The 16,835-nt window shown below is 37.7% G+C and overlaps 1 protein-coding gene across 3 annotated transcripts in view; it reads right to left on the bottom strand.

Moving 5' to 3' along the window:
- Positions 1-1,729: 1,729 nt before the first annotated feature.
- Positions 1,730-16,835, bottom strand: part of RBM25 (RNA binding motif protein 25) — a 33,329-nt gene continuing 18,223 nt past the window's right edge. For 2 of the 3 annotated variants that reach the window (XM_048947652.1, XM_048947653.1), the window contains exons 8-19: positions 16,725-16,778; positions 16,382-16,465; positions 12,559-12,845; positions 11,472-11,670; positions 11,083-11,172; positions 9,812-9,885; positions 8,969-9,119; positions 8,342-8,666; positions 7,099-7,373; positions 6,077-6,175; positions 3,848-3,895; positions 1,730-3,229 (exon numbers count right to left, since the gene is read on the bottom strand). In XM_048947652.1, coding sequence (XP_048803609.1) covers positions 3,137-3,229; positions 3,848-3,895; positions 6,077-6,175; positions 7,099-7,373; positions 8,342-8,666; positions 8,969-9,119; positions 9,812-9,885; positions 11,083-11,172; positions 11,472-11,670; positions 12,559-12,845; positions 16,382-16,465; positions 16,725-16,778 — 1,779 coding nt within the window. In that variant the 3' untranslated portion in view covers positions 1,730-3,136. The remainder of the gene's footprint in view (positions 3,230-3,847; positions 3,896-6,076; positions 6,176-7,098; positions 7,374-8,341; positions 8,667-8,968; positions 9,120-9,811; positions 9,886-11,082; positions 11,173-11,471; positions 11,671-12,558; positions 12,846-16,381; positions 16,466-16,724; positions 16,779-16,835) is intronic. The other variant, XM_048947654.1, reaches the window with a different exon arrangement.

Consider the following 16,835-nt stretch of genomic DNA (forward strand, 5'->3'; position numbering starts at 1 on the left):
TGCGCGAGGCGGGAGGAGGCGGGAAGAGGCGGGAACGTCCGCGCGCGGGGGCGCGAGGCGCGGAGGACGGAGTTGTGCTGCTGGGCGCGAGCTTGGTTTCCTTCGGCTGCACCGATGAGCTGCGTCCAGCTGCATCCGGCTCTTCCCCTGTCGACACTGACACCGTTTGCCTGGACCTGTGCTGAAATGCCCCATAACCGCACTTCATCCTCGCTGCACGTGGTGCAGGTTTGCATTATGATATCCTGTGCTCGTGCCAAAGAAAACGTACAGAATATTGAAGTGACGCTGGTGGCACAGATTCCAGTTTTAAGTGTAAATAACTCCTGGCACACCACATACCTAGAACCTCCCTTAATAAAATCCAATGCTTTTCTAAGAGTAATATAAAATGAAAACTAAACAAAGCTGGTGACCTTCCCCAGCCCACAGGTGGGCCACTATGCAGCCTGTTACTTCAGTGCAGAGATCACAGGAAGTCCTAAGTGAGAACTACCGAAGGACTACACGAACATGCAAATACTGTAACAACAACAACAAAATCTCCATAAGAATATAAGAGTAGATCATTCTCAGTAATGAATTCGTCTGTGATTTCTTCTCCTCCCTTCAGTGCACTGCAGTAGAAAAAGTACTCCTATTACACGATGAACTCGCATGTTCAAAACAGCACTGAGTAACAGTTAAAGGGGTTCTCACAAGATGCAGGCACGTTAAATGGAAAAGCCCAGCTCCAAGCTAAGTCCAGATCAGTGCCATGTACATCCAATTCAAATCCAATCCAAATAGCAGGCATACACTGCTATTCTTCCTCCACAGACAAGCTGAAATACTTTATTTAGATCATGGAATGTACTGTAGCATATGCAGACATATATGCCCCAACTGTGGAGGAGATGAAGGCCAGGTTGGATGGGCCCTGGGCAGCCTGATGTGGTGGGTGGCAGCCCTGCCCACAGCATGAGGTTGGCACTGGGTGGGCTTCAGGGTCCCTTCCAACATAAATCCTCCCATGATTCTAGGACATTGTACCCAATACAGTGATCATTCCTTCTTCCTCCCACTGCAGACGCAAATCTCAATTACCTGGATAGTTAACATTCCAGTTTAAGTTCTAGATCTTTCTCACCCAGATGCTGCCTTCAGTCTCTTTAGAGAGTATACAAGCTTACATCCATTCCATAAATCATGTAATAGACGAATATACAACTTTAATGTAGGGCAAAAGAAAATATGCTGACATTTCACAACCAGAAGTCTCATTAAATAATCTCAACAAGGACATGAGGCGATCTGTCTCGTGGTGGCATTAAGGGGAATTTGTTACCTTTTGCTTGTTTAAATACTACTGATAGAATGCTGTATTAGCAGAACAAAAAGAACCCATGGAGCTCACCTCTTCTCTATACTTACTAGGAACAGGGCAAGTTTTGAACTTCTTGAGAATTTGGAAAACTAGAGGAGAAAGGGGATGATGGAGCGTGTAACACAAATTTAAGCACAACATAATGCAAACACCTAAGCATTATACTTCAAGTTAAGACAAGCACAATGTATAATATGACAGGGATGTGAAAGAACACACAGGGATCACATGTGCATTTGCAGGATTCTAGGGACCTCAAAGAAATGAGGTGGAAGTTTAAAAACCCCAACACCCTCATTTGTGAGCACGTTGATTCACCGATTCAGAAAGCACTTTTAAAAAAAATTGCATACTGCACAAGACTCATGTCAGTCCTCAAATCAAATATATACATTTTTAATATTTGAAATATTTACATGGTGGAACCTTTACACGATCCCATTTGTTAAGAACAGTGTTTTCAAGTCTCCTCTCCAGATACAAAGAACTAGTAACTCAAGGTCACAGTTATGTTTTCTGAACAGGTCAACCTGTATCCTTCAGTTAAATACAATATAGAGATGCTGGAACACCTTTACTTAATTTGTTTGCTATTAAGAATTTCGCTTAAAAACTAAGAGTTTTTGAGATAGTTTGCTCCCTGGAACACAGTCCTCCTGCAATCAAAACAGTTCATAGCACATTATTGATTTGTCTTCTTACCTGGGTATGAGATAAAAAAATGCAGTTTACAGTACATCTCATCATTTATATCACATCAGTCTATTTATAAAAATCCATACAAACAAGGCAGTAAAATACAACCCTCTTTTTGTGGACAACAGACTGCTTACAGTAGAAAACAAAAGTCAGGGCTAGTTTTAACAGTATGGATAAAAACAAGACTCCAGCTTTGTTTGAAAACTTACGGTTTAGTTTTTGTCAACTACTACACTCAGTTACAACTCTGAAGCTTCCCAAGCATGTGCGTTTTCTTTCCTCCTTACATTCTAAAAAAAGGTTTTAAAAATTATTTCTTAAAAACAAAACAAAAAAATCAATTATTTTGGAGACAAGGGACTATAAAGAAGTGATAAAAATGAAATTGAGCAAAAGATACGCAAGGTTTAAAAAAAAAATAAATAGCACTTACTGAGATCCTCTTCTTGCTTTGAGAGAGCAAATTAAAAGTTTCCTGCAATTTGCACTTCCTAGGAAAGAAGCAGAGTAATCTGCAGAAAATCAACTTCCAGCTTTATTGGTAGCTAAATGGGCAATGATATACCAATACCAGTAATGGTTCATGTCAGAACCAGAAGTCTGAGGAAACTCCTTTTCCAGAATTAGGTAAGGAGACCAGAAAACACACAGAACTGTTCTGTGAAAACAGCTAACCACTTAGTTTAAATTAAATTTAAATCTGTAACTGAAAATAATTCCATATTAAGTGCAAATATTTTGCAAAAGAGGGGCTTTTTTTTTTTTTTTTTTTTAATATTTACAAGAATCAAAGTAACATAAGATTACCAGAGAGCGTGTACAGTAGCTGCAGCTTATAAAACATACCGGTAATTGTACCTGGTGAATTATAAAGAGAACCAATGCAGGATTTCAGATAACTGAGAAGGGCAGAAGGGGCCTCTAAGCAGAGGACAAAAAAAAAAATTCACATTTTCTACATAAAAAAATACAGGTCTCAAGTCTCTGAGAACAGAGAAGGTCTGAAGTCCTTGGATGATAGGGAAAAAAAAGCAAAAATTGAAATGGAACCCTAGAAGCTAGGAGAGTGCTTTATTTCACTAGACCAATCTTCTTGGCTTCTGTCTCGTATATCAACAACCTCCACATTTTGACTATGAAAACTTCAGCTTCTTCATCTAGTACCTGTAAGAAACACACATTTTATACATTATTTTTAGGTTAGGGATTCTAGTAATGATGATTAATTCTAGTAGACATATCACAATCTGCAGCCAGAAGAAAGATCACTTAATACCCAATTCCAATGCAGTGGAGGCAATATAATCAAAGTTAACGCTCAGTGAAGGACTGGATAAACCAGGGGTTTTGCCTGTCCTGCACTTATGATCTGACTTGACCTTTGTTACACTCTTGTATATACTCATTAATTAGGAACAGACTCACCATAAAACAAATCAGAAAATGTAATTACAAGAGAGTCAACAGAAGTTCACATTTCTGGTACAGTTCTACTATTGTCAAGTCTTACCTCTACTGCTAGGGACAGAACCTTTGTTCTACATTTCCAAATACAAAGAGTTTCTCAGCAGAGTTCACTATTTTCTACCGAGAGGCTGTAACTAAAATATCATGTCTGTGCTAGCATAAACTATTTAATCAAAACAGCTTTCATATGTAACTACAGTATGCACATTCTATGAACACCAAATATTTCTGTTACAGATTCCTACTGATTCACACAACTGACTACTAACTTCTGTGCAATGCAGAAGGTACATCAGTTAGACAATTTCTGCTTACCATGGCAACGTCATCCAGTATGCTCTGTGGTGAACTGTGAGCCATGACCTGAAAGAAATAAATGTTTTTGGTCTAAAAACTCAAAGTAAACTATATGAATGTATCAGGGGGAAAAAATTGCTACTTCCTAAGAATTTTTAACACCTTGCACAGACAACAGTGTTTCCAATTCATGAGTTTCTAGCATTAGCAAGGCAAAATTAGATTCATTAGATTTAATTACAGTGAACGCAAGTTTATGGCTTGTTATTGAGGAACAAGTTCTAGCACGTTCCAAAGATCCAAAACAGTCTCTATTTGCTGGCTATTTGGCACCTTTGGTAAATTCCTCTTCCTTCAGCAGTGAATTTCTGCAGGAAGAGTGAAGCAAAATTTGCTCTATCATTCTAGTGCAGTTTTCCATCTGTCTTGAAGTATTTTAAGGATTTCAATTTTCTATAATCATAAAGCTGTCCTTCAAAACTAGAAAATGACATTCTTTTTAATATAATTTAAACTTGGCAAATATTTTGTTTTTCACTTTCTATTACACCATACACCACTCATGCCACAAAACAATCACTCTATTTGCTTCATGCAATAGCTCTTAAGCATAAAATTCTTAGAGTTGGAAGGGACCACTGAAGGCCACCTAATCCAACCCCCTGCAAGGAACAGGGCCATGCACAGCTAGATCAGGCCGCACAGGACCTTATCCAGCCTCACCTTTAAAGTCTCCAGGGATAGGGCATCAACCACATCACTGGCGGCCTGTTCCACTGCCTTACCACCCTTGCTGTAAAAGATTTTTTCCTTCTATCTAACCTAAACCTAATCCACTCTCTTTGAGCTTGAAACCATTTCTCCTTTCCTGTTACCACAGACCCTGCTAAAGAGTCCAATCCCTTTTTTCCTGTAGCTTCCCTTTAGATACTGAAAGGCCACTATGAGGTTATCTCGCAAGCTCTCTCTTCAGGCTGAAGAGCTCCAGTTCTCTCAGCCTGTCCTCATAGGAGATGAGTTCCATTCCACACATCATTTTTGTGGTCCTTCTCTGGACGCACTCCAACAGGTCCACATCTCTCCTCTATGAAGGACTCCACATCTGGACACAGTGCTCCAAGTGAGGCCTCACCAGCACAGAGTAAAGAGGCAGCATCACCTCCCTTGACCTGCTGGCTACACTTCTTTTCATACAGCCCAGGATACGGTTGGCTTTCTGGGCTGCAAGAATATACTGCTGACTCATGTTCAGCTTCCCATCCACCAGTACCCCCAGACCTTTTTCAGCAGGGCTGCGCTCGATCCTTTCATCCCTCCAGCTTGTACTGGTAATGGGGGTTGCCTTGACACAAGAACGAAATCTTGGATTTGGATCTGTTGAATCTCATGAGGTTCACCTGGGCCCAACTCAAAAGCCTATCTAGGTCTCTCTGGTGTGCCAACTACACCACACAGTTTGGTGCCATCAGCAAACTTGCTGAGGGTGCACCTGACCCGTGGGTCAACATCACCAGTGAAGTTATTAAAGAGTATCGGCCTCAGCGTCAACCCCTAGGGGACACCACTCATCACCAATCTCCATCCAGACATTGAAACATTGACCACCACTCTCTGGACTTGATCCTGCAGCCAGTGAAACATAAACTGAGGCAAGCCCTTATGAATATACCATGAAAGCAGTATTTAATTTGATGGAGTAATCTAAGCAGAGTTTAGTTTAAACAAATGACACACATGACCGAGAGGAATGGGACAATGTCTTCTAGTGCTACCTTGATATTTGTCTACTACCAAAAAAATAACAGTAACTAAAAAGATTTTTTTAAAAAGTTAATTTAAAACTCACGTGATGTCTGCCTACTCTCTTTCCCTGAATTCACACACATCCAATTCTGTAAACTTAAAAATGTTCATGGCAAATTAAATATTTATCTGAAATTAAATGCTAAAATTATCAGGTACAACAACTGCTTTTGCCACCTGGTCACTTCAGATGCCTTTATGGAGTAGAGTACTAAATGTAAACAGCATATGGCATGTACAAATTGAACTTAAGCATTCAAAGAGATAACTTGTGAAACAGTGTACATACTAACCTGAAGTACATCAATCATCTCTGCTCACCAATATTATAAATTATAGAGAAGGTAAGAACAGACTGCCTTCAAGCAACAGATACTGCTACTATTCCTGCAGCTTTAACTGGCAATAAAATCCAGACTTCAAACAGACCCAGAAGATACTAACCTTAGAACAAACAAAGTCAACTAGTGTAGCTTCTTCTTCCCCAATATATTCTATTATTTTCTTGTTGATCCATGGTCTAATTCGACGTTCCATTAGCGTCTGAAAGAAAAAAAAACACACCATAATTTCCATAAATTTTATTACCCTGAAAAATTACTGCCAAAAAGGCAGCCAGAAGACCCAAAACAACAGCTCAGTGAAAGATGACTGCTCCAAAAGCAAATGTCTCGTATTTTATTGGTTCACAATGTCAGAGGTGGATGTAGGTGGTATGGCAGTAAAGGTTGAACCTTCCCACCAGTATTCCATTATATATTGACATGCAACAGATGACAGCAGAGGGGCAGTCTGGCAAAATAGCACAGGGCATGAAAGTACATATGATACAAAGATGTGGAACTGAATTTCTCAGTGAGGAAAAATTGCACCCAATGATACTTGCTGAACATTTATGTAGACTATCTCAGCTATAGATTTACTTATAGATTTATGTATAGACTTATTTATTAAGTGCTGCATGCAGGCTCTCAATCATCACTGGTGAAAATGCAAATCCAATATTGATGACTATGTTGAAGAACAGTGTTTTGTAGCTGAGAATTTGTTACATCAAATAGTGTTTTATGCTTTTGGTATCTGTTGTACTTTCTACAGAAATAAATAGGAGTCAGTGCTCTCAGAGCAACCAACAAATGTTTAAGTACCAACTGAGAACACAGTGATTTGGGTATCGGTATTTCTGACAGCCATTCAGAGACTTCATAAGAGTTTTTTCTCCCCATTCATAACATTACTAGACAACTCAGGAGTGTTATCAACTCAAGAGACCAAACAAAAATAAGTGGTCGTACTTCAGAAAAAGAACTGAACATGGAAAAGAAATAGAATATTGAAGTTCAATTCCTTTTAACAGTGCTGCTTCAATTCCCTGAGGTACTAGGAATGCTACACCTCTATTCAAATTCCAAGGTTTGCTTGGAAAAAAATCAGGCTTTTTGGGCACGGTTAAGAAATTAACTTACTGAATCCACAATTGACCAGTCAAGAGGATATGCAAAGAGCTCTGGTTTTGCTGTGGGAATCTTCTCAATGAGACTCTTAATATGTTTGCGTTTTTCCTCTGTATTGACACTGCCTTTGATGTTGCTTTTATCTTCATCTCCATAATCCAGGGGGACAAGTTTCCTTTTCCGGGGCACATCATCACTGTCTTCATCATCGAATTTATTGAAAACACTATCCACAGCAAGCTTCTTCCTTTTTACAGCATTGGGCTGATTAGGACTATTGCAGGCACCTACAACCCATAAGACAGAATTACATATTCACGGACTGTAACTAAACCTCATTTGCTCTTCACACAGTTTTTGATGAATATCAGGTTGTGTTCTATAAATGTCTAATCTCAAAATTTAGATATCTAGCTCATATATTTAGGTGTCTAGCTCAAACTGAGCTTCTTCAAGGTTCTAGAAAAATAGGCAGCTCTCCCCTATTACCCTAAAACCAATTAGCATCCCTTACTGAGAGAGGGAGACAGTAACAGGAATTCAAACCTTGGCAGAGGCAAAGCAACAAGGTAAAAGTTAACTACAAATCCAATTGTAGTAAAAACATTAAAACTGTTAGACTAATAACACACAGTTGCTCTTTATTCACGTTATAACATTAGTGCGACCTCAAACTACAGCATTATTACAGTTCAAAATAATAAATGAACTAACCTTGAAAGCAAGTATCGTTAGTTCTGGTGCTCTGAACAAAAATATTTTGGTTTTTTGAACACTAGGAAATTGCTGAAGAGCTAAGGAACTCTATGCTCATGTTCCAACTGCAATTGTCATCAATTCATTGTACTACTTTAAGAGGGGAAAAAAAAAAAACTCATTTCCAGTTTCCTTGTTTAAAGGGTCTTTGTGAATAAATATGGGAAGTATCTAAGACTTAATTAACATATATTTACATTAATGAAAACTAACAAAGATCTTTACAAGAGGTGCTTAGAAACCTTCAAAGCAAAATAACTAATCTCAGTTCAGAGCTAATCCTTTAGGAGACTAGATGTCTCCTCCACTCTACATTTCAGAAGAAAAATCCATACATACTCCACATGCAGAGCATATGGATAACAATGCTTGACAAAATATATCAAAATGTACCATGTATTTGGAAAACTATGTTGTCATCTTGCCTTTTTTTTTTTTTTTTTTTTTTTTTTCTCCATTGCAAACCCATTTGAATGTTAACAGAAAACTGTAAACTCACCTAGTTTGAGGCTAAGTCCTATTTTGGGCCGATGCTCCTCTGGCTGCTGCTGATCAGGTGAATTTTCATGGGGGATAATAATGCCACAGGGAGATTCATCACCAGGTGTGTTAGGGGTTGCATTTCCACTAGCAGAAGAAACAGACGGGGCAGAACTAATTGGTCGTAATGTTGGCTTAAGGCAGGGCTTCTGTTCAGGCTCTTCCTCTTCTTCCTCTGGTTCTTCTCTTTTTTCTTCTTTTTCTGCTTTTTCCTCCTCTTCTTCCTCAGACTCTGGCTCTTGTTTGATTTGTGGCTGCCTACGGCGCTCAGCCTCCTGCTCCATCTACAATGAAACAGAATTAGCAAATAAGCTCACTAAAAACAGCACTGTTCAAAAACAAATGTAAGTTAAGAATTAATATATACAACTACTGCCATTTTATTGACAATTACTGGCTAATCTAGTCTTCAAACTCCATCTAGAGATGCATCTAAAACCATTTTTCATTTCCAGTCTTCAACTGCTTGCTTGAATTTATTTTTAAGAAAAAGTGAATCATGTATTAATCATTCAATCTTTAGCTTACTAAGCACATTTTAATATCAAGGGTTTTTTTTTTTCCTATTGGACTAACAGCTACTCACCCTCTGAAGTTCTGCATCTGGATCTGGGTGTCCTTCTGCCAGAAGGCGCTGCCTGATCTCTTCTAATTCTTCCTTTTCTCTCTTCCTATCCCGCTCATCTGCTTCCATCTCTTTCTCTCGGTCTCGGAGTCTCTTCTGAAGAGCACTACCCCTACAAAAGGTACAAAATTTGTACTTTAAAAGAACATTCCAATTATAGCTTTGTATGACAATGCAAGAAGTACCTGATACTGATGTACTACACTTAAGTTAGAGCATAAAAGCACATTGTGTCCCCTATTTTTTTTTTTTTGAACAGGAAAAAATATCCCTACATTCCAGTATAAAATTTGCCTCCCATCACATTAAACAGAGAATGAGACTGCTGATCTCTCCAGGAAAATAACCAAATTTTATAAAGCTGTACGTGACAAGAACCAGTTCTGATATCTTAGTCTGATGCAAGCTTCAGTTAGTCCCAACCTGAATCTCATTCCTAATATGCTTGTTCTTGATACAATTTACAGCTTCCTTGTAGTGAACTATTTAGAAATAAGCTTCATCCTGTCTCCCTGCTTGCCCTAACCTTATTTTGTACTTACACTGACCTGTGCTGTGCCTGACTTGAAAGTTAGGTAGTAGGAAGGAGTAGCTACTCCCAGTCACCAGTAAGTAGTACTTAAGGACTTTGCCTTTTCCCTTCAGCACTTAAGCAATGCTGAAATAATTTGGACACTTATGAGCCTTAAATCACCACTTAATCATTCAAACATGAAACTCCATAAACCTCTGCCAACAAACTCCACAATTTTGTTAAAATGGTAGGTGAATATTTTCTCGCCTGGAATCAACATAAAGACATACCTGTAATATTTTGGATCATCTCTGTCATCATCATAATCTTCTAAGAATTCTTTTAACCGTTTAGCTTCTTTTGCCTGCAAGACATCAAAGCATAAACAATATTATTTCTGGTTTAAAATCTAGTAATATTTTTAGAAGTCAATGCTTCAAATAAAGAGTTTTCAACAGAAAATGGAAATACTATATAACATTGTGCTCACAATAAAAGCCAGGGGAAAGGAGAAAAGGGAAACCTTCAGTTACGGCATTTGTCTTCCGAAGTAACTGCTACACATGATGAGGCCTAGTTTCCCTGGGAAATGCTAAACATTAGCCTGCTTTTAGGAAGCACTAAATTTCTTATTTTGCTTGCTTGTGCAACTTTCATGCAGCTTTTGTTTTACCTATTAAACTGCTTTAACCTTACCCCAAGAGTTTTTTCAACTTAACTTTTCCATTTCTCCTCCCACTGGGAGGGAGCAAGAAACTGTATGGGACTTAAGTGCCTACTGGAGTTAAAACAATTCTCAACCACGTTTTTTGGTTGTTTTTTGTTTTTTTTTTTTTTTGAGAGGGGATTTAATTTCATGTAGAACAACGTCTTTCAATTTTTTATTCTTCCCCACTTTTCATTTTCTGTTTGTTTTGCAGCAAATCCCACTCCACCTCCTACCTACTCCTACACTTGTATTTTCTCCTTTTCTGGGATAATTATGATAATTATGAAGTGAAACAGGAACATCATTCTTTAAAATAATTTTTTTAAACAAGGAAAACTATTAAACTGTGTAAGTATCCACCTTCTAAAGCTGTGATTTCAGACAGCATTTCCAGGTGTTATACTGGTAACTGGCTTTAGTTCATCAGTTATGAAATAACCACAGAAATTTAGCAGCGCTTAGATATTACATAAGGTTCACGCATGTGAGAGGGCTGGAAGCAAAAATGCTGCTCTAGTTCCATCGGTATAACATAGAGAAGATAGATTTTGGAAAAATCTGATGAAAAATTCAGGTTAAAGATAGAGTTGTGCACGATGGTCAAACCACAGTGCTTTTACAGCTGCCTACTTCTCAATGTCTTATGTTCACAAGGTCAAGTTACTCAGGACTCTCAATAGTAATTCTGCTTTTATTCGACATCTTTTTCATGTCTATTAACTCAAATTTTTGTACATATGCATATACAGAATGAAAGCACTAACACTGCATAAAGATCACAAGAAAACATTCCTTTCCAAGATGGACATGAAGAACAAGGGGAAAAAAGTCACAGGTAGAACTAAGCCTTACCATTTCCCTCCTTCTTTCTTCTTCTCTTTCAGCCTCTTTTTCATATTCTCGACTTTTCTTCCTCTCTCTGATTTCCCAGTTTTTAAGACGCTACAACAGAAGCATACAATTCAGACTCAAGCAAATTAAAAGCAGCAGAACTACTTTTAAGATAACTATATTATTGTTTAGAAACACATTAAAATTAAGCATAATTAGTTATGGTTTAAGACTTCGGAACAAAGAATCCAATGTTCTTCTGACTGACCGAAATACTCTGCCCCAATTCACACTGTCAAAAGATTAAAAGTATATTTAGAAAAGGAGAGAGAGAAGAAATAGCATATTTTGTAGAAAAACAGTTACTAGAACCCAGAAGTAAATAAGGAATCTAAGAAGTTCCAACTTGCCTCTTGATACGCAGCTTCCTTTTCCCGCAGTTTCCTCTCTAACTTTCGGCGTTCATAGGCATCTTCTTCATCTTCTTCTCTGTCTCTCTTTTTATCCTTTTCTCGTTCTCGTTCCCGTTCTCGTTCCCGTTCTCTCTCCCGTTCTCTTTCACGCTCTCGTTCTCTTTCTCGTTCTCTTTCCCTGTCTCTGCTTTTTTCTCTGAAGGAAGCAAGAAGTCCAACTTTATGTACAGAGCCCTTCTCGTCCATTCAATGAAATGATGTACTTTTAAGTGTATAATGCACTACTTACACCATCTTGCAAGTTGTCTTTCTTGTGCAATTATACAGGATGATAAGCCAATACAGCAGTGAGCATAAATCAGGACTTTGAGATAAATAGTTCTTGAATATATGTAAGTAGTTGTTTGAGCACTGCAACTATTTAATAGGAATATCTACAGAAATCAAGCGTAAGCACATAGCAACTCATTTATTAGATTATGTTTGTAGTTCTCTATAAACAAGTGACAGCTAAAAATGCCACACCAAAAGGTATGCTTAATAAATCTTCACATTTCCATGGCTTACAGATAATATAAGCCCCACTTACAAGAAAATGTAAAGTGTAACTGCTATTTCTCCCATGGTGAAGATGAAAATGGTAGCGCCTAGAGACTGACATTATGAGTCATAGTTTAAGACTGGAAAAGTCATTCTCTTGCTTTAAAAAAAAAAAAAAAAAATACATCCACATATGCAAAGAAGATGAAAATATTTAAAGCAAAGGATGGTGAAGACATCAGAACATTTCAAGGACAAACAAAATCACTCATGAAAAAATAAAGACTCTCGATTAAACCTGTATACTTCAGTCATGATTGGATGATGGCTGCTTACTACAGTCCTTATGTTCCTACGCTGTGCAGGAAACCAAGTACTCTTCTGATTAGTGTAGATAGAATCTTCTCTAAAATTTCATTTTCCTTTTTTTCATTCATTCATCCAAAAGGGCCATTCTTATTTTGAACGGCAGCTTCTGGGCTGAACTAGAGACTCAGAGAACACTAGAAATAACTGAAACAGACAGCAACCTTAAGTGTACTACCTTGATCTGCTCCGATCCTTGTTGCGATCCGAACTTCTTTCACGATCTCTGTCCCGATCTCTGTCCCGTTCTCGGTCTCTGTCTCGGTCTTTAGTTCGGTCACGATCCCTATCTCGCTCCCGTTCACGCTCCCGTTCCTTTTCCTTCTCTCGTTCACGCTCCCGTTCCCTTTCTCTTTCACGCTCTCTCCTTTCTCGTTCACGCTCCCGTTCCCTTTCTCTTTCTCTGCGTTCTTTTTCAATTTCCTGTCTTTCTTTCTCCTTTTTGCCTTTTTCCTCCTCCAGTTTCTAAAAACCAACAAGAGAACTTACATAGTTAATTTTGTAGTTATAGGAACCAGACCTTCCCGACGCAACACACAAGGCTGGTAATGGAGATACCAAAACCGCCACTGATTTTAAAATATTAAAGAGGGTTTGGTGGGTATTTTTGGAACTCGTAAGTATAAAATCAAAATGCAGCAATCACAAGACTAGATTTCGTGCAAAAGCATAGATCTACACAGACCAGCAATCTCCAACCTTAGCAGAGCCGGGCTGGCCTCAATAGGCTGACTAAACTGCACATACACAGTGTGCAGTTGTCATAATTCAAATGGGCCACAGATTCCATTGGTCCTATAAGTCACTTGGGTACAAGCAGAGTGAACTTCTAGCTAACAAAATTTAATCCTGTTCAACAAGAATATATTTCAGTGGAATGCTTACTGGGACACTGTTTCGCAAGAAGTCTCGGCAGACCGAAACAACCCTATATGAAAAGTTGGGTAAAGAAATTTTTCCACTTACACATGGTGCATGTGGTTTAACAAGGAAGAGAGCTGCAACCTTTCACCTCCCTAAAAAAATCTAACAGTTCATTGGTAAAAATTGGACTCTGCAGAATGGAATCCTTAACTTCACTGCAATATGGAGAGAGTTAAAAAAAAAAAAAAAAAAAAAAAGGTTGGAAATAGCTCTTTTGAAACACAGAAACTAAAGGGTTACCTGCTACAGTTTTACTAAAAATTGTGCAAAATTGCCATTTTTAAAATTTCAATTAGAAACAGTTCCTATGACCAGAATTCCTATAAGACAATAGAAAATACATCAACAGAATGATAGATAAATCCATCCTTGGAAGCAATTGTTATGTGTTAACTTACAGATGCTGTGCTAGGACATGGACCGCCAACACTGGATTAACCTTGCCTACAAGCTATGTTTCTGGGAGGAAGAGCAAGTACACGGTTCACAAATATACCAAATAACAACCAAGTATACCAAATTTCAACCTGACAGATGCCAGAATACCACTTTTTTCTTTTTTTTGAAAAAATATTGAGCAGAATAAACATGTTTATCCCCTTTGGCTCCACGTTTACCATCACTGAAATGAAATTAAAAACTGGAACAATCAAACAGCATTCTGTTTTTTTTTTTTTTTTCTTTTCTTTTAAACAAAGCATGTAAGACAACTTTAAAAAGCAATCTTACCTGATAAATGCTCTTCTGCCATAGGCACGGGGACCAGAGAACCAACAAAGGATTACAGAAATAAAGCTAATTCACTAGTGATTAATGTATCCAGTGAAACTACTCTGCATTGATAGCACAAATACAGGCAAACCAATATTGGATACATTAAAATCACAAAAGGAAAAAGGGACTAAAAATGGTAGGAAATAGGTAGAAAACTGGTATGAAAAACAAAACTTGGATTCTACGAGATACATGGGGCTGAAAATAAATTTCTAAAGGACCATACTTTACAGGAGCTTTACAGTATTAAACCTTAGTCTAGTCAGATGCTAAACTAGGCTGCCAACTTCTAAAAATCCAACTTACCTCAAATTTCATATACTTTTAAAAAAGTTTATATACTGAAGTTGTTGATACTTACAGGTTATCTTAGATGTTCCAATAGAAATTTCTTTTGTAGAACTGCTTTTCTGCCACTCAAACTTTGTGGTGAAAAAAATTCTTTTTTTTTTTTTTTTTTAAACTTAAAAATAACGTTTACACATGTGCAAACACACAGCCACACAGCCTTGTATATGAAAACCCATTATGTAGGTCTGCTTCCTTAAAATCCAATTTAAAAAAAAAAAAATCAGCCTACTTCACAATCTAAATCTGACCTCAACTTCTATCAGCCTAAACAAGAGGATCTTAAAGGGTAACGGGATGGGAACGGTATCTGATATTTTGAAGTAATGAACAGAAATGAACAAGTAGAATAATTATAAATCTTACCTTGAGCTCTCTTCAGACTCGTCCGTGCTGTAAATGGACGCCCCCTGCAATCCTGATACCCTGACAGTCTATGGTTATTGTTTTATAAACTCATACCAAAAACATGCAAAGGTTCACTGTGCTCACTAACCAGCTGCTAAAGTTTCAACAGCCCCTTTTAAAGGTTTCCAATATATACAGTGACTATTTTCAGTTTGACTTTGATGTTAAGTAACAAGAATAGCCCCCTAGTAATAAAGATTAAAGGCAGAATATGCCCGAAAGCATCTGGAACAATGAAGCAATTTTTTTGTTTGTTTGTTTGGTCTTGTTTTTGTTAAGCATATTACTTGTTTGTATCTTAATAACAGTGGCTTGTTGGGGCTTGGAATTGAACGCAGTTCTACCAAAGTTCCACTGTGAATCAGTTTCACGCTGAATTGCTGAGCTTCTCCAGGTGATTTCTTGTAGAATTTTTCCCCACATGTTCACTGCTAACAACTCTGATCAAGTGAAAAACCGAATGCAGATACATCTAACAGTGTGCAGTCACTTGCATTTACACAGATTACGTTGCATGAAAACATGGTACCAGCTTCACATGGTAAAGCTGAGTAACGTGGGTGTACTACTTCACCTTGATGTAGCTTCAAAGTTTTCATTAACGTTGATTACAGGATATTTTGAGACATGAGCATGGGCTCAAAAGAGGAGTGTACTGCTGTCTCCCTACACCAAGGGCCATTCCAGTTTCATAGGGGAAAAATAATATCAACTTTAAGCTAAACATTAAAACAAGAACATTACATGCATAGCTGTGCTTTATGATATATCAAGTTTCATTCTACAAAGCAGAAACATTCACAGAAACTTGCTTAAGTGAGAGCTAAGGTGGGATTTAATGTACACAAACATTTCCAAGCCAGTTACCCCTTTGCATATTTTTCTGAGGGGGCATCCATAAGTATAATAAAAAACAGAAGCTCATACTTACATCCTATTCCATGTTACTTTCCAAGCTGTGAGTTTCATCTTGCATTAGTCACCATATGATCTCTATCATAATGGTGGGGGTCAATGAATAGATTAGCTTTATGGGAATTTACAGTTCTTCCATGCATCTAAAGTTTGGTAAGTCTGGTAACCACTGACCTATTTTTAATCTTTCCCCCACTCTTAACTTAGAACTATTAAAATAAAAGACTTAAATTTAATTCAACTTTCAACTCTTCATAAAATCTTGGATTATGTTATAAATCTACCTACAGAAACACACTCAAGTGTATGCCTTATACTGCAGCCCCATTTAGCCTTCAGCTATAAATATCTTGACTTAATGTATGTGAAGAAACTTAAGTTGCCTTTATTCATGTTAAAGTGAGAAGACTGAAAAATAATCAGCAGCAATCAAAAGCCTTAGCATAAAGATGTCAAGGGCCACTTTAACGTGGTAATTGTCTTTTTTGACTGGTAAAGAGTTACATGTATATTAAACCTAATATAAGCATCATCTTAAGTGATATTGCAATGTACTGCTAAATTTTATAATAGTGTCTTTTTGGATTTTGAAAAATTCTAATTTGTATTAAGCGCAAAAACAAGAATACTACCTTGTGTGTGTCTCTGAATTTACTGATCTCTCTTGATATCAGGTCTCTTTTGTCTTCCTCCATTTCTATAGCATTTATATCCTCCTAAAAAACAAGGGGGACAGGAGGAGAAGCATTAAGAGCTGTTTGTACAGACATGGGAGAACAAGAGAAAAGCTGAAGGTTAGAATTTTTCAACCAGTCTTGTAAGAGATAAATAAAGTCCTTCTGCAGTACCAAACCTGACAGTCTGATGTTAATGAGTGAAAAAAAATAAAAATAAAAAAATCAGATGGACAAGAGTCACAAATCTGGCAACTAGCAGTAAACACAGTCATTGTCAAAGCCTACAATGTAAACGAACCTTGGTGATGAGTGGATAAGGTATCAGTGGGGCCACTGGAAATCTGCGGAAAATCTGCGGAAAAATCCACGGAGATTTTTTTTTTTAAAAATAGATTGCATACTACTCTGA

Source organism: Lagopus muta, chromosome 6 (genome assembly GCF_023343835.1).
Source record: "Lagopus muta isolate bLagMut1 chromosome 6, bLagMut1 primary, whole genome shotgun sequence".
Lineage (NCBI taxonomy): Eukaryota > Metazoa > Chordata > Aves > Galliformes > Phasianidae > Lagopus > Lagopus muta.